We start from the raw sequence: 25,048 nt of genomic DNA on the forward strand, positions 1-25,048 counted from the left end.
AGTTGCTGACTGAGCTGTCTGAACTGTGGTAAAGGTAATGGTAGCAGAAGAGAAACACAGGCTTTGTTCCTGGAATTTTTGCAGACTTTCTTGCTTACCATTCTTCTTTTTTAATTTCTCACAGGCCCAGAGTTTCAGCAAATTAATAGCTTTGCTGTACAAACAGCATGTTATGGGTATAGCTTTCCAGCAATACCTTCCACTCCACCCAAACACTGGGTAGTTTTCACTTCAGTCTGAAATGCTGAGCCTGTTGGAATGCAAGGATTTTTAATTATGGAATTGAATTTTCTTACTAATTACAAATCTTTATTTTTAGTTAAAAAAGAGGGTGATATTAGCCAGTAAGGGTGCATTTAGGGGATTACATGAGTTCCACTTTGCAAACCGCAATGTAGAAAAGCTTTATGGAAAAGGCAATGTGTAATGACAGGTTTCTATTGAACTTTGATGTGTATAGCTTCAAAGAATGAGGATGTTTGGACAGCAGCAAGTGTATTTCTCTTATATGTAATAAGAAAAGACATCCATACACATTTTGTCTGACTTCAAAGGAGCTAAATCCTACAAAACAAGGAAGGCAAACCAGTTCTTTTGCAGTGCATGGTTATTTTATCAGGTAGACTTCGGGTATTATAGCATATGTGAAACTAGAACAAAGGTACTTGTAAGAGTTCGGATGGATGGGTGAGAGAAGATCAGGCTGCAGTTAGGGGCTATTTAATGAATTTTCCCTTTGCCATTGAATGGGTCAAATCTGTTTGCCTTCTACAGTCAGATAATTGGCTTGGTGCACAAAGTAAGAGCAGTGAATGCTGTTTACGTTTAGTTTAGCAAGGCTTTTGATGCCATCTCCCTTAGCATCCATAGGCAAATTGGGGAAGTATCCATATTCAGTACGAGACTGAGTGGGTGGAAACAGGATGAAGGAAAACGTGGTGGGGCTATCGAGTTCAAAGGATAATGGCTGGCAGTTCAGAGTCCAGCTGGTGGCTAGATAATTGTGACATTCCTCAAGGGTCGTTGCTGGGACCAAGAAGAAATGCTTATTTCAGAATGTGGCTGACACTGTTCAATCTTACCCTGCATGGCTTGTTGCTTGGGCGTTTAGTTTCTGGATGGCTGGACAACCAAGATGGCTTTTTGTGAATTGCCGATAGATTTACTACAGGAATCCAGATTTACTGTGAGTGGAAACTGTGTCTCGCTGATACTGGCACAGGAAGCAGCTGAGAGAATTTTCTTCACAGCCAAAACGCATTATTTTTTACTGATGCACAGCAGTCCAAGACTGGATTTTGGAAAGACCAAAATCAAACATGCATGGATTCCAGAACAGTGAGCCAAAGTAGACAGTAGAAGAACATTACATTTTCATTGTAATCTTGCTATTTTAGACTTAGGTTTAAATACATTAGGTGCAGTTCCTTATGCCCTGATAAGATTTGCTTTAATTTGTAGTAGCAGCAGGTTGGGCAGAATTCCCACCGTCAGGGCATGTTTGCTTTCAGAATGAAGCCTCTTACATTTTAGGAAATGTGCTAATTGCAGTTTTAATTCTGTTTTAATTCTGTTTTAATTCTAAAGACGATGCCTGTATTGCTGAACTTTTGAGCGTTCAGCAGTGCTGAGCCGTGGCCCTGTTCCGCTTCTGCTGACTGAAACGCTTGCAGCATGTTCTCTTTGTAAGCTCCCCAGCAAAAGAATTTGCCATTTCTGTGGGACCAGCCTATCTTCGTGCAAATGGAAGTGAGCCTGCTTAAAAATGTCCTCCCAGAGTCAAGAATGTGCTCCAACACTTTGCTTAGAAAAACAAATGATCTCTGTTGCCTCAAGCCTCTTCTGAATTAATTACCCCAACCTCATAATAACTGGCCACGATAAGCATGCTTTTTGGGCTTTGTCTGCCCTGAGTCAGGAAGAAAACTGTGGTACAGGCACAGCTGAGATGACTTCGCTCTAACTATCTTGAATGACAAAGTCCAATCAGGGCATCTGTGACTGTGTGGGCTCCAGCAGAGACCGGGCACCTCGCTACAGGCTGCAGCTTTTGACTGATTTGCTCCAACTGCTGAAATCCGCGACCGTGTTTTCTCAGGCATGCCCTGAACACCTCCCCATTACAATCTACGCACAGCCTTAGACATTTGGAAGTAATTTTATTTCCCACTGTATGCTTGAGGCTTGCTGTCATCTGAGAGTATTCGTATAACCACTGCTGATAGATCAGGCTCTTCAAACTCCCTCTTTCACCCTATTCTCCGACAGGCACCGAGCAACATGTCCAGCCATCCTTCTCGTGAACCAAAGTTAAAACAGAGAAAAACAAAAGTAGAAACACGTTTACCTTATTCATGGGATAACTCTAATAAGTTAAACTAAGTGCTTTTCAAGTATGCAGATCCAGGATTGGGGAGTAACAAACGGAAAAGGTCCAGCTTGGCCGATCTTTCAGCAAAGTGTCGCTGCTGCACAGTTTCCTATCCTGTCTGTAGTGTAAGGTGGGGTGTTTAGAAGGGTTGAGTCTTGTTCGATAGCTCAGGAACAGTGAGGTTAATACGCAGATACAACATCATCAGATGCTCTTAGGGAATTGAACAATACAATAAACACTGGATAGTACTGTGGGACCAGCAAGAGAAGGATCCCAGTATATTCTGCTTTTGTATCCAGCATGTGTTGAATCTCGCAATAAAAATATTTTTCTTGTTTGTTCTGTTTTGGAAATTAACTTTATGCATAAAAAGGCAAGCAAAACTCCTATTCTCACTGATGGAGACATAAATACATGAACCTCTGGGTTGGGGAAATACGGACTACCAAACGAAATGTAGGGTAGTAATGTTTCCATCCAGTTAAGGAAACAAGGGAGAAGCAGTTGTACAACTTGGATGTTAATTGAAAATTCATTCACAGGAGTCTGACTGTATCCTAAGCATAGTTTTTCCTTTTCAGTTTTCCCCATTCAGCCAAATCTGGAATCATAATGCTGAATGGAAAACAGAATTATTTATTTTGGCACAATTTTCTGGAAGAGACAAAACCCTGTTGCCGACATACTCAGAGAGCCCTTTACCTGGGAAATGACCTCTTCTCCCAAGTCAGGGTGTATTTTGCTGTTTTGCTGTTGCTTTCTGCCTCTGGACTGTTCAGAGCTTGGAGGTTGGATTTTCTTGGTTGATGAATCTCAGAGAGTGAACTCCCTTCCCTTAGTGCCAGCCAGAGGTGACTGGCCAGCTGTAAAGTGGATGTCTTTAGCAAGGCATTGGTTAACTGCTATGGCAATTTCAACAGTTAATTAAGTCTCTTCTTGGGACCTGACTTGCACCTTGATGCTTAGCAGTATTTATTCATACCTAATGTTATTTGTGGACTCTGCAGGAAAAACAGTTGTCTGTAATTTTCCAGTCCTAAAATACATGTTTTAAAATTACCTACATCATTTAGGAGAACACTCTGGGACTTTTCTACTTCTGAAACAAGGCACAAATGATTGTGGTTCCTTGTCTAGAGGTCTGACTCCCTCAATTACATTGAAAACTCATTTGGAATTAAGACCATTCACCGTCTTTTAATCTGAGGAATGCTTTTAAAACACTTATTTATTGCCAACTTTGCAAATTATCCTTTAGGATTTTTTTTAAGCAGATACTCTGCAAGATGGATTCAAAAAACCCACTTCTTTTCCTAAGAAACAGTTCTGAAGAAACCTAGTTTCCTACAGGTTTGTGTTTTAAACTGTGTGCCTGTGCGCATTCCCAGAAGTATAATGAAAGGGGTTTTTTACTATCCACTTGTTTTACAAGGAAGCCTTGGTGGGGCACTAAATTGGAAATCCTTTCTTTTCCTAACTGTGCGTGTTCTCAAAATTTGCAGGCGCACAATTATCTTAGTGACCTGGTCTCTCACAAGGTCTCTGTCAAACCTGGCTCAAATCAGCCACTGGAATCAAATGGGCTTGGGGACACAGATGTCACAGTGCAGCCAGTAGGATCACATGAGCCTAATTTCCTCGGGAAACCATAGGGAAAATGCAAAATGAAATGTTCATCCGGACCTTCAGCTGGCATAAAACACAGAGCCACAGACTTTGAGAAAGTCATCTTATTTTAGACCAGTGAATGTCTGTGCTAGTTATTCTTTTAGACAGTCCTGTAATGAATAAATCCTCTGGATGAATCTGTGCATGTCATTTGTTGCTTATTCTCTTGGCTATGCAGGGAGACTTAAACTGAATTTGAAGCCACCAAGAGAACACTCATTTTCTGTAACCTTTGGTGAATTAACAATGTGTTTCAGACAATGTTAGTGATGGGTGTTTCCAGGAGAATGCTGAGTTATCTGGATTTAAGTGCATTGTAGTGTAGCTGTTATCTAAAGTTCACTGAGATATATGATGTATCCTGAATGGAAATGTCTGAATGCAAATTTGATTTCATTTTGACAATCAAATAGTTCATATTAAGTGAATTATGAATCAATTCAAACTTCTATTTGTAAGGGATTCCCTGTTCATCCTCATGTATGTAACTGTAGAGTACTTATGTAAACTGTGTGTGTATTAATCATTATTAACAAGAATTGTTTCTGTGCAACAAATGCAAAATAGGTTTTGTATTTATCAGCACTCCTGAAAAGTATCTGATTTTCAACATAATTGGTGTTTACATTATAATTTGCATGGCACAGTGCTTTGGATAATACTTTATTTATTACCACTCCAAAAAAAAAGTTATCAAAAGATAAACAAAACAGGCGGTCTATTCTTACTGCAGTAAATGAGAGGTTTTTTCTATTCATTTAATGGGAACTGGATGAAGCTCGACATTATTGTGACAATCAAAGATTATTAATACCAAGCTCCTCTTGTCCCTCTCTTGGCAGTCTGTACACATGCACAACAGTACATCTGCAAAATGGTTGTTAGCACGTATCATCTTTCACTTTGATTTACTTCTGCACCTCTGCTTTGTGAGTCAGCAGGATTAAGTTTTGCAATTCATAACTTGAAACTCAGCTTTTCATAGTCTAGATTTTTTTTTTTTAACTTAAAAAACACCGTACCTATGTAATCTTATATTTCTGTACACTTTTCACAAATTAGCATCAGGATGACAAAGAGAGGATGAGAAGCTACCTGCACAAGCTGTTTTGTTTCTAACCCTTTTTCGTTAAATAACCGTGCCTCTTTTGTTCCAGTCTTTTTATGTTAAGCAATGTAAAAGCATTGGGGTTTTGTTACATTAGGCATCAGGAAGTCCCTCTTGGAAGAAGAAAGCATAAAGCTGGCAGACTCTACTTTCAGTACCAGTCATCATCTTTTCTGCCTTTATTAGACTGTGTTCTCTGCTGCTGTAGGTCTGTCAGCCTTTAGGCTCCTTTAATTATTGCATTGGTAGGACTAGTAAAAATGCAATGAGACGGGGCTGCTTTGCTGTCAAATCCTTTTCTTTCCCTTACTCTTTAATCTGTGAATCAAAATTATTAATGTCTGCAGAAAACCTATATATCTGCAAGTTTTGCTCAGGCCATTATTTTCCCAAGTAGGGCATTGAGACATGTATTCCCTTCCATCGTATACCTGCCATCTCCTCAGCTGAGGTAATGGTGGTTGACTGCTTCCATATGAGGCTGTCTATAAGCAGAGACAGGTAATGGGAGAGTATAGTTTGCAGCTTTGGAGACATTTCTGCAAGGAAAATAAGACCCTAGGATGACAGCTTCAGCAGGCCTTCCTGTTTGTACGTGTGGAGTGGTCTTTCTTTTCTCCCCCTTCTTACCCTTTTCTTTTAAAATATTTTTGCGCAAGACATGGTGTCCCTTCCCCCCCCCCCCCCCCCCCCCCAGCCCAACACCCCCTCCAGCACCCCCACCTCCCACTAAATTTTCTCTTTTTATGGTGTCATTTTCCTTCTTTCTTTGTTTTTGTTCTACCTGGTTCCGTGCCCAGGCCTTACTTTCCTTGTTCACGTGCAAGATGTGAACCAGAAGTCAATGAAAGCAGTAAGGGTGGATTAATGTGGAGTAACTTTAAACAGCAAACCAAGGAGCAGTGGATTTCCAGGTGCTGCTTTCAGAATGATGTATATTTATCTGGTGGTGCAAGATTGAAATGCTTTCATATGCGGTCTTTTAAAAAAAATTGTCCTGTTGTTGGCTTACTGAGGAGCGGAACTAACCTTGAGAGGAATTTACTTGAAAGGAAAACAAGCTCAGCATAAAATGCCCAAAGCAGGGTGTGCCCTGCACACCTTTACTGTGCATAAAGTTTGACACTTGCTCGTGATGAGTGATGTGCTTTGACAGCCATCTAGTGGCTGGGATGGGGGTGTCCCCCCCCCAGTAATTAGTACAATTTCAGTCTTGTCACAAAGCTGGGCCTGGGTATGTCAGTGCACGATGGGATTTTTCCTTCCAAACTGTTGATGCGCTGTCTCAGAGTATGATGATTTAGTATATCAGCTATAACTGACTGTTTGGCTTTGTCAAATAGTTCTTTAAAGCAAAACTGATACTCCAATGACCAATACATAGCAGAAAAATAATTGCATTGTACTTTTTATGCTTTTCATTGAAATCCTCTTTCATGAAGGTCTTTTCATGAATAAATGAGTCCTTAAGTATATCATAGGGTATTTCTTCTACCATGCCTTTTATATTTGCAGACTGGTTTGAAACTCATTTTCACCAACTTCAATGGATTCACAACCCTGTAGATTCTCTAGTCTGGTCCAATACCGATTCGAGTGGTACTTTTTGTTGTTAAGAAAGGAATCTGTTAATGCACTATCAGATCCTTTTGCCACATTAAGAATTCCCAAAGCTGATTCTCAAGCCATTCAGCACCTTGCGTTACAAATGCAGAGGTAGAAAGAACATGCAACATAGAGAGTTTGCGTCTTGGTCTCTCTAATTTGGAAATCTTCCAGATTTCCAAACCAGGGAGGAAATGGTGGAACAATTTCCTTTGCTGCCTTTGCCGGTCTGGGTGTAGACGGACTAAAATGCCAAAATGTGCTTGTGGGATGAGTTGGCTTTGAAATAGCTGCTGTTTTCAGGTTGCTCTCTCAGTGTAATGCAGTCACTACAGAAAGGAAAAGTAGAAGCATCAAATGTAAGCAAAAGATTTAAAATTAAAATTGTGTTTTCTGGCAGTATTGTGGGGTGGGGTGTTGGGTTTTTTTGGTTGGTTTTTTTTTTGGTGGTGGTGTTTTATTGTTTTTTTAATATCAGTGTGTCTGCAATCTGATAGAAAAATAGACTTCTCAGTACACTTCCAGAAGTTGGTACGTGCTTTTCCCCCCCACCTTTCTCTACCTCTTTCTCAGCCGCTGAGCAGGGCCCAGGCAGAAGCTAGTCACCATCTGGCTCAGCTCTGATTTGCCAAAGCAGTTGCTATGTGGTTCATTTGAAGTCATGACAGAATGCTGACTTTGGACTCAGTAACTTAGAAATTTCATTTATGCAAACTGCTGCTCTTCTGAACAGCACGATGAGTTCTGCGGGTGTTACATTAAGGAAGACATAGACCATATGCCAGACATCTGGGGGGAAAAGGCTAAATATGTCAGACAGCGCGTTATGTCATGCACACAAGGGAGAAGCGAGAAGAGTGCTTTCCAAAATACGATCTGCAGTTTGGAAAATGATTCTCACAGTGTCATAAATGGACTGTACAGCACACTTGGTTGATGTCTTTACTTCACACTGAAAACATTTCCTCCTGAGCTTCTGCAGCACCCCTTTGAGTCATTTTGTCAGTGGATGTGATAAACTGTTTGAAGAGAGGAGTTCACCTGGTATAAATTTGGATTTCAGTTTCTGTTAGAAAGCTGTAGAAGCTAGGGATGGCAGGCAACAGTTAATGACACATCTGCTCCATTTCTCCAAGCTTTGACATTGATGGAGTAACTGGACTTGAATTAAAGCTGAAATTCCAAATCTGTTCGTATTTATTACTTTGTGTTTTTCTGTTTACAGCTGGTTTAAATTAGGGCAGAAATGCATAGAACAGTGAAACTGTCCTTGTGCTTAGAGCTGTTAATTTTTATCTAATAACAGGTTTTCTTAAAAAATAATGGTTGTGAGTGGCATGTGTCATATATATGTATCAGTTAGAAATTAGGGCTGTTTGGGAATTTTCAGATAACGGTTTTACCTGGATTGTCCAGTTTCAAGGATATTTTGGTGGGAAGGTTTCTGTAGTCAGATGGAGCTCCCACCCAGGTAAGATTAGTCCTCTCCACAGCATCCCAGGAGTCAAGAGAATAGTTTTGGACTCTGTGTGACAGCTTTGCTGTGTGTGACTCAGAGGAGGGTGTCCTGGCACTGCAGTTCTTGGTTTGCAAGTTTGTGAGCCATTGCGTAGGGACAGCCTGGTTTATTGCTTTTGCGGGTGCTTGTGTTCCTTTAGAGGATGAAATGTTTATTGGGCCAAAGTGAAAAAATCTTTTTTTTGCTGATAGGGCATTCTGTAAAATGTTGAATACCCAATAAAAGTTTCTGCTTTACCTAATTTTTGAATTCTTTGTCAGACATGTTTTATTTTTCGGCAGAGATACTGAGATATACTCACCTCATGATTAAAAAAATAATCCAGATAGTTGGAGTATTTGCCTACAGAGTAGGAAGAAAACAAAGGCATAGACTTAAGTATGGATAGAACAGCACCTAAACAGATGGCTATGTCTCCTCAAATGCTGCTGATAATCAAATGAGGAAATTTTTAAAATTTCTAAGTTATAAATTCAACCCAGAGAAGTTATTCTGCCTTGGTGGCAGTAGGTTGGTTGGAGAGGAGAGAACAAAAACTATATTGAATGGATTTCTAAATAATTAGTAAGAAATTAATTCTAAATGAGAATTCAAGGAAAAGAAAGAAAAGTAATAGTATTAAGAAAGTAAACCTTCTGTAAATGGAGTGTATTAGGTGAAAAATGACATATGCAACTTCAATAAAATTGAATGACCACCATACAAATGTGTGAATATGTACATAGAACATATGCATATAGTCAGTCAATGAAGTTTTTATATAAATGGCCACATTGGACAGTCTTTCATATATACTTAAAATATTTAGGAGGTATTTTGTATGTAGTTAATATATATTCATGGCAATAATTTATGCATGTGCTGGGGTAATCATGTAGGACCATGACCAGCTGGATTATAAAAATAAGTAGTTTGAGGAGCCTCTCTTCACTCAGCTGGAGATCCTGCTGCAAGTACCCCAACAGCAATGGAGACTGCTGTTGCCACTGAACAGTGACTGTCCTGTTTGAAAGATTTGATTGTCTTCTTTGGCATTATCTTACATCAAGATCCCAATAAATGAGTTATTTTTCTTTTCAACAAACACTGCCATGTCTGGTCAACACTGTTGTAAGTCTGGCTGTGTAAGGTACCTGCAGCAGGGAGCAGATAGTGTATGCCCTTCCATACAGAAGTCTCACAGGTCCTTCTCCCCAGTCAGACATCTGTAACACCCTGTGCAGAAGAGCTGGCACGTAGCAGGAGTTCCTCAACGCAGAGTTAGCACCCCACTGAGCAGAATGACTTCTAAGGGCTCCTGAGGCAATGTTCATTTGATACTGTGGTGGGTTTGAGCGCTCCATAATGACTCTGTTTTACTTCTTTCTGATCAAGAAATAAGGTGGTAAAATAAGAAAGACATTTAAGATGACTAATATTTAAAAATCCTTAATATTAGCTTCAGCTATGCTGGTGGACTGTTTTCATCGTGTATGTGATGCTGCTTCTCATCTTCAGATATGCTTTTCCCTTGTCCAGACCTACTCCTCCTTTGATTTCACGGTTGGAAAATGTGTTGTATGTTCTCTCTCCTATCCCAGGAGAAGATATTGAAGAAATAGCCTGCACTCAGAATGGCCAGATGTACCTGAACAGAGATATTTGGAAGCCCTCACCATGCCAAATTTGTGTCTGTGACAACGGAGCTATTCTTTGCGATGAAATCCAGTGTCAAGATCTGCTGGAGTGTGAGAACCCACAGGTGCCGCCAGGAGAGTGCTGTCCTGTGTGTCCCCATACAACACGCGATTTTGACACCACCATTGGTAAGATTGCTTTCCAGTTCACTTTTTTGAAAGGAGACCCAGCCTGAAGAACTAGGAATCTCATGATACTGAAATTTCTAATAGTATTTCCATGATGAAAGTTTAAATCTGAAGAGAGTAGATACTTGGCAGTTTTCTTCCATCTTGGGTTGCACCTGAGCTGGGTCTGGAAAGGGTTTTCTTCTGACTATGAATCTGATGTAAGTCCAAGTGGCTTTATAGCTAAAAAGTTGATCTGAATTCCATCTTGATATTTCAAGGAGGTTGAATTCTGGCTTCTTTTTGTGGTTCATCTGGAATGGAAAGGTTAATGTATTAAGATAAATACATATCATAAACATATGAAGATAAATATTTATTATGTAAACATAAACATAATAAAATAAGTGCATGCTTTAATAAAATACTCAATTTGAGGCTCCTCCAACAGGTGAATAAATGTAAACATTATATGTAAACAGTATAAAGTGTTTCCCCAAAGTGGAAACAGATGTGTGAACCCTTTGTGAGACATAAGAGAAAAAAAATTGTATGAAGTATTATTAACTCCCTGTTTGCATACTTTCTGTTATATACCTTAAACATTATGTCTTTTCCAATCCGTTTCTTCTTCCTAGAGAGACTTGGATGAAGCAATCCCCCTTCAATTTTCCTAAAAAAAAATCTCTTAACTTGCAATTAATTCTCATTAATACTGTGTATTGCATTATTTGAACTACATTATATTTATAATAATTAAAGCAATTTCTTCAGGAGATATAACTGCTGTTGATTAGCTTAATATAGAATAAAGTAGTGATAAAGAGCATGTAGTGCGGACTTGTGTAATTGAACAATGGAACAAGATGTGGCAAGCATTAATAAATAGATGGTGCATCCTGCTGTGTTTTGGGAGGCATTAGGCCAAGGCCAACAAGGTACACCCAACAAATATAAAAGCAGTATGGCTACATTCCAGAATTCCTTACTGTTATTCGAGGTATTAATAACATACTCCTCTGAAGGATTTTTTTGGATATGAGTGTGGCTATATGGCTCTGAAATCAGGCATATGATATTGCGGGTTCTTTTCAAACGAGAAAAGGTCAAAAATGCCTCAGCTCAGTCTTTTGAAAAATATCATGTAATATGTTGTGGATCCATCAACATTGCTCGTACTGAAGTCAGTAATAAAACTTCCTCTGACTTCACTGTCAATCATTAGGCCAGCTTCTGACTATTCCCCACAAGACACTGTGCTTTCCTGACATGCTTTTTCTTACTCTGTGCAATGCTGAAAAAGGCTGAGAATCAGGGGACATCATTGCAAACCATTTTGACTCCTCACACCTGAATTGAGGGAGTCTGCATGTGCCTGGGAACTTACCCAGCTCCCTGTAGGCAATACACCATCTTCTGGGCAACCAGGATCAAGGATGGCTCTAGATGCAACACCTTCACTCAAGTCTTACTGTGTTCTGTCTCTCAGAGTAAAAACATTAATTTCCTCTCTTTTTTCTCTTTTCTTCCTTTTTTTTTTTTTTTTTAAATAGGTAGAGGAAGAAAGGTAAGATTTTTAATTTTTTTTTTTAATGTATTACAACTGTTAAAAGAATCTGTTGCATCTCCTTGGAGCGCTTCACAGAAATCAAATATAAGCTCTCTTAAAAACACTTAGTTCTTTCCTCTTGGTCTTCCTCAGTGTCTGGGGAGATTGCAGTCCACGTGGAAAAAATGCTGGGATGCAGGCAAAAATCCTGGTCTTAATATAGATAATCCCCTGGCTGAAAATCCCTGCTGTCTACATCAAAGGAATTCCAGTTCGAGTAGTTTGGTTGTTTCATCTCTAGCAGTGCCACAAAACGAGGGAAGGGACCACTAGGTCATTAGAAGCCAAACTATTAAAACTTTCAGCTTGGTTTTTGCTGGGACTTAGCTGCCCGGTCTGCAGTAGTTAGCACTGGGATGACGCGTTCTGGCACAGAGCCACGGTTCTGTGGGCAGCATCGCTCATAGTATGCAATTCAACAGAATGATCTATTGTTACAGAAGAAATAAAAATACATTCTGATAAATGAGCTTCTAAGATAGTAAACAGCTACAAGATATAATTGAAATAATTTTTAGGTGATCAAGTATATACACTCACTAAAATCGAGTAGCTCTCTGTGCAGAGGTAGTTTAAGGAAATAAATGGACTGTAACCAGCTTATTATTCCTTGATGAACAAGACAGGAATTTTTTTATCTTTACAAAGTCCTTTTTTTTTTTTTTCCTTAATAAAATGGTTACCACCGATAGGTCTAAACCCAGTTATTTCATGTAACATGTAATCATTGTCGACACATGCAGCTCAAAGAAAAGGCAATTGGCAAATGCTGTGTCCTTCGCTCTGAAGCTATGCGATATCATTTTGTATTCTGTCCCTATTCTGCAGATGGACATGCAAGTTTTTTATGTCCGTAGATTTAATGATAGGAATTTTAATTTAGTACTTTGAAGAAGTGGAATCTGAATGCTGCTCTGGGCTCTGCATTTTGTATGAATCAAATCACCCAATAACAGAAGTACATGTTTTCTAGTACTTAAATATCACAGTAATTTTGAGTTTGATTCCTCTTTCAACCAGTATGTTCTGCAGTTAGAAAAAGTCTGTTCGTTTATAGCCTTCATTTAATCTGTGTCCATAGTCATTAAAAATAGTATGGATTAGCTATCACAGGTGCTTTAATTTAGTCTCAGTTGTATCCTTAGAGAAGTCTTAGCACTTGTCACGGTCACAGGGATGGTATCAGTGAAACTGGTGCTGTTAATTGTACTTTCACTTGTTTTCTGCCATCTGATATTTTTGTATCTTTTTCCTACAGGGACAAAAAGGAGAACCTGGAATAGTGCCACCTGTAAGTCCATTTTTGTCTTCTTTTATCAGTACACCCTAGAAGTGTACGTTTTAGTACTTTAAAGCAGAATTGCAGTAATTAAGGAAATACAACAAAACATACAGCCTGTTAATGAAAGCAATGGAATTCATTATGTTGTTTCACGTATGTAACATTTGAAATTCCTGTCAATGGCATTTTGGGAAGAAATCTTATTGAGTTAAATCTGTCATAATCTTTACTTTTATAGTTAGAATTTTGTGGAGGTGTGAGAAACCAAGGTGTAATGGTAAATTCGTATTTGGAAAATGTAGGGACGTTTGAGAAAACAGGTAAAATAAATTGTCACTTTCTATCTTATTTTCACTTTTCAGCATGAAGACAAATTAATCATTTTAATACACTTATTTATTTCATCGTTTTTAGAATAACAATGTTACTTCCAAGATTTTGTTCATAATGATTATAAAAAGACTCCAAACTGGAAAGAGATAACCAGCAGAATTTATAATTATTTTATTTTTCTTTTCCAAAAAGCCTTACAACTTCCCTGGTACTTTAATTTTCTCTTTTGCCATTTACTTTTCAATAACTAATTTTTGGTAGGTTGGTCATGACAAATAATGCCATCATGTTATATGGTAACTTTAATTTCTATTGCCTTCTTTAGGTTTCAGGAATACGAGGCCGCCCAGGACCAGCCGTGAGTATTTTTTGGCGCTCTATTTCTCTGATGATAGCATTTTCCACTTGCTGCCATTTCTGTTCTGTATTGTGAGGATGATGTGAAGGCGAACTCTTCCCTGCCCGTAGTGGGTATTGCCCGCAAAGCTGCTGGATTTGAGGAGATGACTAGCCTATGGGATTTTTTACTAGTCTCAGGTCGGCCCATGCCCTAAGTGAATGGATGTGTGCTTGTAGTACATGCATGTCTGAGTACCTTTGTGCGAGGCTGATGCTGGGGAATGCTTTTCTAGCAGGGATCTAGCAGGAGTAGAAGGAGATGCAGTATGCTCTCAGGTTGCCACTAAACAGAGCAGTTCTGGGCTAACAAGAAGGATGTCTCAAACCTGTACATCTCTGAATTAAGAGCCTCCAGCATTCAGAAAACCTTTGCTAAATTAACTTGTGGAGCATGTGAGAGACGAAACTATTTTGTAGATCTCTGCATCCTGGTTCTACTCCCTTCAGGCAATGTGCAATTGAGAAGAAATATTGAATAGTTGGTGACGGTTTTCTTTATGATAATGTGAAACCCACCCCCTGTAATTAAATTTCAAAGGAGCATTGTGTTTCATATTTTCAGAGCTTTATTAATCATTAGCTACATTAAAAGGTACTTAATATTTCTAATCTTTCTTTTAGGGACCTCCAGGCTCACAAGGACCACGAGGAGAACGAGGACCAAAGGGAAGACCTGTAAGTTATCTCAGAAAGCAAGTACTTGACTAACCTAAAATGATTAGATGGCTTTTAACTGTCTCCATGTCTTCTAGAGTTACCAGAACTTTCCTCATATTTTCCAAGAATCAGGTAACAAACAGAAACACATTTATATCTCACCATTCCCTGAGTAGATTGAAAGCTGAATGTTTTGACGTAACAAAACATAAGTTTAGCAGTATTTCCACTAAAAGCCATACTTTCTCAACAAACTTTCCCAAAGTGGTGTCTGAGCGTACAGCTTTCTTCAGAATTTGTTTTTAAAAAAGAACGAACCTGGAACATCATGCTTGCTTGTTTAAGAACTTGCTGACTTTTTGGTGGTTACTACTGTGCATCAGAAGCAGTGTGACCTGTGTGGCTCAGAGTGTTTCAGAAAAGACAAAGCTCAAGAAGTTCGCAGGAGTTAATATGTGACTACATAAGTTGGTATGCTGGTGAATAATATAGTCAAGATTGCTCAGTGGAAATAAAGACTTCATAAGAGAATTTCAGTGTCTGCATGTGGAGAACCACAGAAAGGCCAAAAGGGAGCGCTGAAAATACCAAAGATGACATGTTCCTCTTGAAAAAGCTAAGTCAAAGATCAGAAGCTGTTAAAAGCAGATTTTAAAGATTTGTATCATTGTAATTTCTATGTGGGTATTTTCCTATCCCTCAGGAGAGAGCAAGCCAATACTGAGTTTAGGCATAGGCCTAAAACTGACTCCTTTCTGCTGTTCCTCCAGTGAGTGCCTGTTGTCCATAGATAGTAATGACACTTCTGAAGTAGTGGAGTAAGTGTGTAGCCTCTTTGAGATGGAGGCCAAGCCACTGCTGCTTTCTAGATCACCATAAGACATTTGTCTGATGAATAAGTATCGAGATGCTTGAAAGAATTCTGGGAGTAATTGTGAGATCCTGTGGTGTATAGAGGAACCTTTACTGTGTTTATAGAGGTGTCTGAAAGGCTTTTCTAATGTGCAGTATTATCAATGAGATGCTAAATAATGTCTGATGCTCTGCCATACATCCCTTGTATGTCTCTATAGAGTTGTGGCTAGAAGCACCAGAAATACCACAAGGGTATTGAGTTCCTTTGACACAGGTTATGATACTGCTTTCAAGGAATATCAAAGGATTAGAAACCAGTCAGCTCCTTCAAAAATATTATGGCAAAGGTTCTGGTGAGCTGTGTGTATGTCAGAGTGTAGGTCTGAGACCAAAAAGCACTGCTTTTAGATACAAAGTGACTGCTAGTGCAGGATTTTTTTGTTTATACTTGTGGAAAAAAAATGTTAGCTCACACCTGCAGTTTATATCATGAAAATCTTTCTGCATGTTGTTTGAAGTTTGTTTAAAATACCTCATAGAGCAGATAAGCTTGTACAGACATCCTTTATAATATTAATATGGGTAAATACATTACTGACTGATGATACTACAAAACCACTAAGCACATTTAGAGCCATTTGTTTGTTTCTTTGGATGTTTTTTTTTCTTTACGTGGGATCCTGCTGACTGGTGAGCAAAAGGAACTCAAACTTGCTATGGATCTCTGCCTTTTACAAAAGCAGGACCTTTGCATGTTAAATGAATTCAGGAGTAGTAGCGTATTTTTTCCCTCAAATTCTGTGGAGAAACAGCTAGGGAATAGCATGTTTGCATTTGCAAAATGCATCTAAGGAGGGGGAGTTTTGAAGCATGATAAAATTTTAGGTGTTTACAAATGAACTTTTGAAGAGAGAAAATAAGCTTGAGCATCCTCAGAACCATTGATATGTATTGTTTCAATATGGTTTTACACTCGATTGTAATTGCAGAAGCAGTCCAAACGCATAGTAGTTTGAGAGCGTTGTACCATGATCTGCATTTCCTTCTATTCCATTACAGGCAAACCCTGTAATAGTTTCCTGAACAGCAGCGGCAGTGGGCCAGGAGGAGTAAATTGCATGTTTAAACGGTGCCACCTCGTGGCCTGTATTAGAATTTTTTTTCCCTTTTTTTTTTTTTTTTTAAACCTCGCTGACCTCGAGCTGGTGAGGGAAAATGAAAGGGCTTTTTTTTTTTTTACATATGCATATGAATAGATAAACAATATAAAATAAATAAAAGTATAATCAAGATTTTATTTATTAAAAAAACCAAACCAAAATTGGTTATATATCACTGGTTAGTTGCCACTGACAAATCCAAAACATGCTTTTCAGGGACATTTTTTGGGGGGGTGGGTTGCAGTGTTGCTCTTGAAGCAGGTTGAATTTGGTGAATAAAAAGGAGATCCTTTTCTAAAAAGAAATGAAAAAAACCCCTTTTTCTAGATCAGATTTTGTTAAGGTGTCTTGGTTTGGATATTGAAAATCGGTAGTTGAATATCAGCTCACTTAATCCTTTACAGGCAATTTTTTTTCCTCTAAGGCTTATCTTTGTTTTCTTTTTATTTTGAGAACAAATGAAGGACAATAACTAATTCTTTTCCTCCTTTGGACAGTAGGCACTTTTAGGTTTGGCAGTGTGTACTTCTGTTTATAATAGAAATATTAAATAATATTTTCTGCTAGAACCTTCTGCTTCCATCCAACGTGCATGAATCTTCTCATTTGTTTCAGAATACCATCTATTCACAACTCATTCTGCGAGTAGGTGTGTGGTGTGTACGTGTCTGTCTGATAAGAAAAAGGGTTTCCCCTGATTGCTAGGCCTATAGGAATTTCAGACCATAAAGACAGATTGAGAATTAAGAGGATTAGCTCATTCACTGGGAGTTTCCAGGAATCCTATTGTGAATTCTATTCCCGTGTAGCCCTTTCCCAAGGGAATGCTTTTTCTTTAACATGTGAACCATACTAGTTCGAACCATACTAGTTGGGAGTTGGACTAGATGATCTTTATGGTCCCTTCCAACTCTAAAAATTCAGTGAAATTCAGTTCAAACCATACTCATTAGACATAAATTCCACTGACATGTGTTGCAGACTGCAAGGAAACAGAGTCCTGGAAAACTCATGGAAATACAAGCACTCTGTCTGATTATAATTGTGTTTATAAAGATGACTCACTGAGCCAGGCTTCCAAAGTTTTATGTTTAAGGATCCTTAAAATAGGAGAACTCATTATACAGTATAAAATTTTTCCTCGCCATCGTCAAACGTTTTATTCTAATGCAAGAAGCAGTAGTGACAAGCACTTTAAAGTCTGTTTTTATGATTGAAGTATATCTTTATTGGCGCTGTTACTATTGTTTTTGTTCCACTAATGTTTTATTAGCTGCTTCCGTATTTAATTTTAGTTCTGACACAAGATAAGATTAATCCAGTTTAGGAATCAAAAGTGGGGCGATCAAAATGGTAGCAATGGGATGGCCTCCTAGCCTTCTGCAAATACTACCTAGACATAACATCAACACCAAGGGAGTTGCTCCACATTTTTGTCAGCGTAACTGCGTTGAGAATTCAGCTATAGTATGAGCTGTCTAAACCATTCCTGATGTCAGAAGGCTGTAAAAATCCAGCCTTACGCTGGAGTTTCCTAACATGTGTATGTATGTACACTAATCTCAGCTATATGTATTTTAGAAGTAAATCTGTGATATTCTATATTGTGTGCAAAGCCAAATAGTTTTTCAGCAATACTATACTCTACTATGGAATGATAGGAAGCCCGAGTTTCTAAAAGAGCCTCTGAGACAAATTACTGCAGTTTACTTGTGTGTTGGACTTGTGACTAATTTTGGCCAGTGCATCTGATCTGAAGGTAAGAACAGATCTTGAGGGATGTTTTTTGTTTGAAGATCTTTCTGTAGAAATATAGAAAAGTTATGACAAACTTACTACAAAGACTTATCACAAACGAGGCAGTTGTTTGCCACTTACAGTGATTTTAACGAATACTTTTGCACACTGCTAGCATTTCTGATTTTCCTTCTAGGGTCCTCGTGGTCCTCAAGGGATTGATGGTGAACCTGGTATTCCTGGCCAGCCCGGTGACCCTGGTCCTCCAGGGCATCCTACCCACCCAGGACCAGATGGACTTAGCAGGGTAAGTTTTACACTTGCTTTAGTAGAAAGTGAAGTGAGCGTTGGGCCAGATCCATATGATACAAAGAGTAACTTCTCTTTGCTTCAGTGAATGTGGAACTTTGTGCTCACAGTTCCTGTCTCCCAGTCATGAGGGACAGCAGCTAGTGGCAGTCCAAGTTCTGCCAAAAGTTGGAGTAAGTTGAACATGAGAAACCTTGGAAGCGACACACCTTTCACAATGGGTTTTAGCATCTAGAAAAGACAAGGTGCCTAAATCTAAAACCCTCAGTAGGGTTCCGTTACTTACACCTGGCTTAAACTCAAGGGAAACTGGTGTGCCAAATTAGGAATTCAGAAAAGAAAAAGTAAGATTAATTATAAATAACAGAATAACTAATGAGGGAAATTAAAATGTGGTTAAGTGTACATCTTGCTGGAATTGTTCGGAGCAACACTGAGATTAAGTATGGAATTGTTTGTGAAAAGCAGTGCTAACCAGCCATAGATGCAGACAAGGTATTCTGCAAGACTTTGCCTCTGAGCCCCCCCCCCCAAAAAAAACCAAACCTATGGAACACTAATTGTGATTGATAATGAAATACATATTTGAATGTCTCGACTATATTCAGTTACACATTCATTGCTGTTTGGAAGATATCTGTTTTGATTTCTCACTCCATTGTTCCTGCAATGTTACTGAAAACAATAGAGTTATACTGACAATAAGCTGAAATATTCATGTTAGGCCAACAGCTTGCAAGTTTGAGCAGCATTTCTTGACTTAACCACCTTTCCAAACAGTTCTGAATCCAGCAGACTCAGCCCAAGTAATCCTCTGCAGCACAGAGGAATCCCTTACAATCACAGAAGCACCAGGATGGGCATTAGACCACCATCCTTCATAGTTTTCTACTGAAAACATGAAATAATAGGTGTGGCCAGAGATCTAAGACATTTTTGGTTTGTATTCCTGTCTCTGAAGTTAGGCTATCTCCAGCCTTGTGAAAAATGTGTTTGGGGACCAATCTGATGCAGAACAAACTGTAAATGTTAGAAGACTTGAAAGGACATTTGTGCTGTTGCTCCTTCTCAGCCACTGTAATCTCTGGCCTGCCACAAGTGAGGATCTGACTCTGAATGAAGCAAAATAAAACTGTTGATTTCAACTATGTGCTTGAAGAAGGAGGGCACTTAAGGTTCTCCCTGCTCTAACTCATTTGTCTCTGTGAATTGGCACGAATAGCAGTGGCCTTCAACTTTGCTGGATAAAGGCAACATGCTTAAATATTCTAGTTTGAAATCATAAAATCAGCTACGTTTCCATTTACTTTAAGATACTTCTGAACTTGAAGCACAGTAAGTGAAAACAAAATAAAGGCTTACAAGACATGAAGGAATATTGCCGATGTGCAATATTCCAGGTGTGATTTAAATTTGAAGGTGGTGAAAGAAATCTAATTAATTTCACAGGAGGCTTTCCTCTTTTTAGGTAATTTTCTCATTTGTTTAATATTCAAGTGGGGGTAGAGCCAGAACAGTAAGCAGACAATATGATGCATTTGACTGGTCTATGAAGCCTTAAACTACCTCAAATTTACAGGAAAGACAACTTTTATTTTAATGATTAAAACAAAAATTTAGTTCTTAGTTTTGCAAAGCCAATGTAAACAACAAAGATTTGGTTGCATGGATTTTTGCTTTATGAAGCATCAAAATGACTGACGGCTAAAATTACCCATCTTATTTTTTCAGCCATTTTCAGCTCAGATGGCAGGACTGGATGAGAAATCTGGACTTGGTAGTCAGATGGGACTGATGCCTGGTGCAGTGGTAAGACTAGATTAGATCTGTACTATAGAATAAGTTGGAAGTGGAGGTGCATATGCAAAAACCCAAAGGGGAATTCATCCTCTTCAATTTCCTATGCATCTAGAACCTGGATGTACAATATGTTCTGGTGTAGTTTTGCACAGTACCTGGAAAAAAGTGAGAAAATATTCTTCTGTTAAAGTGAAAGCTTTTTTCCCCAACTCTAGCTGCCTTCTTGTTTTCCTTCCCTCTTTCTGAAATATAGTGGCTACTAAGAGTAAGGTACAGGACAAAAAAAGCTCCTGATTTTCATAGAACTATAGAATGGTTTAGATTGGAAGGGACCTTAAAGATCATCTAGTTCCAACCCCCTGCTATGGGCAAGGACACCTCCCACTAGACGAGGTTGCTTAAAGCTACAGCCAGCCTGATCTTGAACATTTCCAGGGATGGGGCCTCAACAACTTCCCTGGGCAACCTGTTCAGTGCCTCACCACCTTCACAGTGAAAAATTTATTCCTAATATCTAATCTAAATCTACCCTCTTCCAGTTTGAAGCCATTACCTCTTGTCCTATCACTGCATGCGCTTGTAAAAGTTCTCTCTCCAGCTTTCTTTTAGGCCCCCTTCAGATATAGCATGAAAGCTGCTATAAAGTCTCCCTGAAGCCTTCTCTTCTCCAGGCTGAACAACCCCAAGTCTCTCAGCCTATCCTCATAGGAGAGGTGCTGCAGCCCTTTTATAATCTTCTCTTATCTTGAGTCACTGCAGAGCAGCTGAAAAGCATCAGGTTTACCACAAAGCAGAATAAACAAATATGTAGCATCAAAGATAGTTATTTTTGGTAGTAATTAAAGAGATTATTTCTGAAACCAGCTGTTAACTGGAAGCTGTGCTTCGCTATTTTAAGACAGACATTCTATTTCTCCAGTGGGTCCAGTTTTATCATTGGCATCTCCCACTGTTTAGATAATGCCCTTTACTTTTACTGCACTAAGGACTAAATGGCAACACTAAATTTTTTTTACCATGTGTGAAAGCTGTTTCACCACCCTAAGCTGTCTCTGCTAGAACTCTTGGGGCTGTTTTTGAATATTATCTCTTTTCACTACTTTTATCATATCGTGATGTCTTGAAGATACTGTTAGCGTCTTTGCTGTTATTTTTAACACTTGTTCTTAAGGAAACCATCCTTTAGTGATTGTGCTGTCCATGAGTTTGCCTACCTGAATCTTATCCCTCCAAGACCCCACCTTCAAACTCAGTTTCAATAAAAATTGAAAGGTTCTAAAGGTAATCTGATGTTTTGCTTTAGGATTAATTTTTGCAATGATTCCTTTAAAGAACTTTTCTTTTTTATGACTGTGAATTTGTTGCGTGCACATACAATGATTTGTTCCACAAGTCTGTTCTACTTTGTTGCCCTCCATAATTTTGCTTAATCCTTTCACTCAATTTGTCTTAAGGCATGGCATCTCTTGTACAGCCTCTTCTTTTGTCATTGTCAAATATATTTGTTTTAATATTAATATATCTTTTAAGGTATTTTTCAATATCTAGGCCTTTCAATATCTCTAAGGCCTTACACAAAGTTTACTGAAATCAGGTGTCACTCACTTTAGCCAGGTGTTTTTGGATTGATTCCTCAAGTTCTGTGATATCCTTTTTTCCTTTCCTTGTAAACTGAGGAACTGACAGTCATTTAGCTTAACCATTGTTTTTTGTTTTGTTTTTAATGTTGATTAGAATTTTTAAATGGTCTATTACTAGCTCTTCTACATTTGCTTTGTAAAAGTAAAAATTAATGAATTGTGTGTAAAAGACATAAATATTGAGCCTCTGTCAAAATGGAAGTTATTGCCTTCTATAGATATTTTTGTACTGCTATGAGCAAGAGATTTACTTTCAGAGAGATTATGTTTATTTCATGGTGCAAGCTACAATAAAGCATGAGATTTTTCCTAAAAATTCTGTGAAACTTTTAAAGGGGAAATTTGATTTTTCTGTAACAGACCACAACTGTTTGGAAGCTGTTCTGTGGTTTGTATGATTCCTGAAAATACATCCTTCCATCGCTGCTTTTTGCTGTTCGCAGCTGAGAACAGCAGCATGAATTTATTTTGTCATTGATTCCTTTATGAGATTAATCTGAGTAATGAGACTCCCTTCTAGAGAAAAATATTCTCCCCAACGCTATTCTGTTATTACATTGTTTTTCTGTGGAGCTGCGCAGGCAACCCGGTTATTCTGACTGACTCCAGAGACTGTGAGGTTCCAGAAAGCAAACAAGCCCATATTTTCAGCTGCTAATGAATTTACACTTCTGTGGCTTTTTGAGTTTGAAGATTTCCATTCTCCGTACTTTTGTGTTTCATAACAGTAGTCTCCTGCGTAAAAGCCTTTCAGAGGGTTTGACCATAGAAATGTTATCTTGGAGGTTGCTATCAGGCCATTTTGCTGTCTTTGTAGGATGAACGTTACTTAGGGAAGGGTGTTTTCCAGTGTGTAACAGCTTATGTCTTCAATAGGGTCCAGTGGGTCCAAGAGGTCCTCAAGGTCTCCAAGGAAAACAAGTAAGTAGTTCACTTCAGGGAATTGGCCAGTGGTGAAGGCAAAGCACACAGTAACTGGTGTGTGTGTCCATCTCTGAGGCAACGGCCATCGTCAGTGATGCATTGATGAATGCATCTGTATCTAGAGCAGCATCTTGCAGCTCTCCAGGGCTCTGCTCCAGATGTACTCCATATACAGAAATTAACTCAAAAAGAAAATTTATTAGACCTTTAACAAGGTTTAACCCAACAGACATTTTTTAATGAGGGAACAGCAATGAAAATGGTGGTTTCAACTGTTTTGGTTTCAGTATTGGCATGGTGGTAAGTTTGCAGTGAGATTTGCGTACAGCACAAGACTTATCTAAAGCTTTAGAGATTTTAGTATCCAACCTTCACTCATTTTGGAATGTGAACTGGTTCTGAATTAGAATCCAGGCTGTCCCATGGGCTGGGATTTTCCTGATCATGGATTTTAATTTATAACCTTACATTTTTACTTTTTGCAATTTGTAACTGTGTTAATCTTTGGTTAATTTTAGGGTGGTGCTGGCCCCACAGGCCCACCTGGTGAACCTGGGGATCCAGGACCTATGGTAAGACAAATAAACACAAACATTTCTACAATAAAATTGCAAACAATATATTATACCTCCTTAGTTCAGAAAGGATTTTTTTGTGTTGTCTCAGCTGAAGCTGTTAAGTAACTTCCGTCAAGAGTTGTGGTGTTCAAAGCACGTTGTCCTGAATCAACAAATTGGAATTGTTTTGAACATGCATAATAATGATTATAGTATAAACGATCATTATTACTTTTCCAGCACAGACCTGAGGATGTTTAAGCACTGGTAAAACCAAACCTGGTAATGTAACTTACACAAAGGATGATGAAAATATTTATCTTTTGGAGGCAATAAAATGATTCGAAAGTAAGAGCTAGAGATTTGCAGCAACAGCAACTGTGATTTTTAATGTGTGTTTTTTTTTTTTTTCCTCCTAAAGATTCCATCCTATATTTTATATAACATAATGCATGTTTCGTAGGGGCAGGATGGTTAGAAAGAGCACTACAAAATCAAGCAAGTGTGTTTAGGCATAAAATCATCCTTTTTCTACATCTGTTTTTACAAAACCAGATTTTGAAATGGGGAAAGTAGATATTTTAGTGATGGCTAAATTGACTTCTCAACAAATATATTTATTTCTTAGGGTCCAGTTGGTTCTCGTGGACCAGAGGGACCTCCAGGCAAACCTGGTGAAGATGTAAGTTTGTTATTCTTTGTATCTTGTTTTATTTTTAATAAAAAAAATATTGGCATCTTTGAGACAGTGACCAAACAGCAGATGTGCCTGTTGTAACTACTTGTATCTATTTACATTTCTTTGTAATCATACTCCTCATTAAGTGCAGAGTCATAACTAAAAACCTTAGCAACCCTTTTCAAGCCCCTCCGATCTTTTCCTTATGCGTCACCATCATACCTAAGGTTTAAGCACTGGCACTTTATTATTTCTTACCTCATCCAGTTCTTCAACTGAGATGTCTTTCCTGAAATCAAACATAATATATACCACAGTTAGAAGGGGGCAATTGGAGGCATCTCCTCTTTTGGGGATCACATGATGAGTTAGAAGTACTGTCTGATGATAACATTCACCTAGATCTGGACAATAAAATTTTAGTATTTAATTTTTTTGATCTTTTAAATCATTTCTTGTATTCATAACTGATTTTATGACTCTTCCCGTGTATGTACACATGTATGTAAGATGTGTGTATTTTATGTGTTTTCTTTCTTATTGCATCACACAGAAAAGAGTCACTGACCTAGAATGAAATTGTACACATTTGCAAACATTGAACAGAAGGAGAACTAACAAGCTACAATGCAGGCAGTTTTAGAATGTTGATCCTATGGAAAATTAAAGTAATTTGACTCTGCATGAGGATGACAAAAGGTTGCCTCATTAATTCACAGGAAAACTACCTTTCAGCGCCATCTTGTGATGCTGAGATGCATTTTGGACTCAATCAATTGCTGCAATTCTTTGTTAAAAACTTTTTTTAAGTTAATGTGTCTAATGCACATTGCTAGTCATATGTGCAGTTGATTTATATCACTGAATTTATTACATTAAAGAGAAGATACATAATACTGATGTTAATGTCCTCATGTGTTTGAATGGAAGAATGATGGGAGAAGTTAATTTTCACATTTGCTATTTTCATGTGTTCCTTTTTTTCTTTCCTTAGGGTGAACCTGGTAGACCAGGACAATCCGGTGAGCCTGGATTTCCAGGATCTCCAG

General features: G+C 38.4%; 1 protein-coding gene across 1 annotated transcript in view; it reads left to right on the forward strand.

Moving 5' to 3' along the window:
- Nucleotides 1-25,048, forward strand: part of COL5A2 (collagen type V alpha 2 chain) — a 108,026-nt gene that overhangs the window by 44,380 nt on the left and 38,598 nt on the right. Inside the window, exons 2-12 of the mRNA XM_074145825.1 lie at nucleotides 9,855-10,079; nucleotides 11,612-11,625; nucleotides 12,926-12,958; nucleotides 13,608-13,640; nucleotides 14,303-14,356; nucleotides 18,287-18,397; nucleotides 20,131-20,208; nucleotides 22,716-22,760; nucleotides 23,282-23,335; nucleotides 23,949-24,002; nucleotides 24,994-25,047. Coding sequence (XP_074001926.1) covers nucleotides 9,855-10,079; nucleotides 11,612-11,625; nucleotides 12,926-12,958; nucleotides 13,608-13,640; nucleotides 14,303-14,356; nucleotides 18,287-18,397; nucleotides 20,131-20,208; nucleotides 22,716-22,760; nucleotides 23,282-23,335; nucleotides 23,949-24,002; nucleotides 24,994-25,047 — 755 coding nt within the window. The remainder of the gene's footprint in view (nucleotides 1-9,854; nucleotides 10,080-11,611; nucleotides 11,626-12,925; nucleotides 12,959-13,607; nucleotides 13,641-14,302; nucleotides 14,357-18,286; nucleotides 18,398-20,130; nucleotides 20,209-22,715; nucleotides 22,761-23,281; nucleotides 23,336-23,948; nucleotides 24,003-24,993; nucleotide 25,048) is intronic.

This window comes from Numenius arquata, chromosome 3 (assembly GCF_964106895.1).
Source record: "Numenius arquata chromosome 3, bNumArq3.hap1.1, whole genome shotgun sequence".
Lineage (NCBI taxonomy): Eukaryota > Metazoa > Chordata > Aves > Charadriiformes > Scolopacidae > Numenius > Numenius arquata.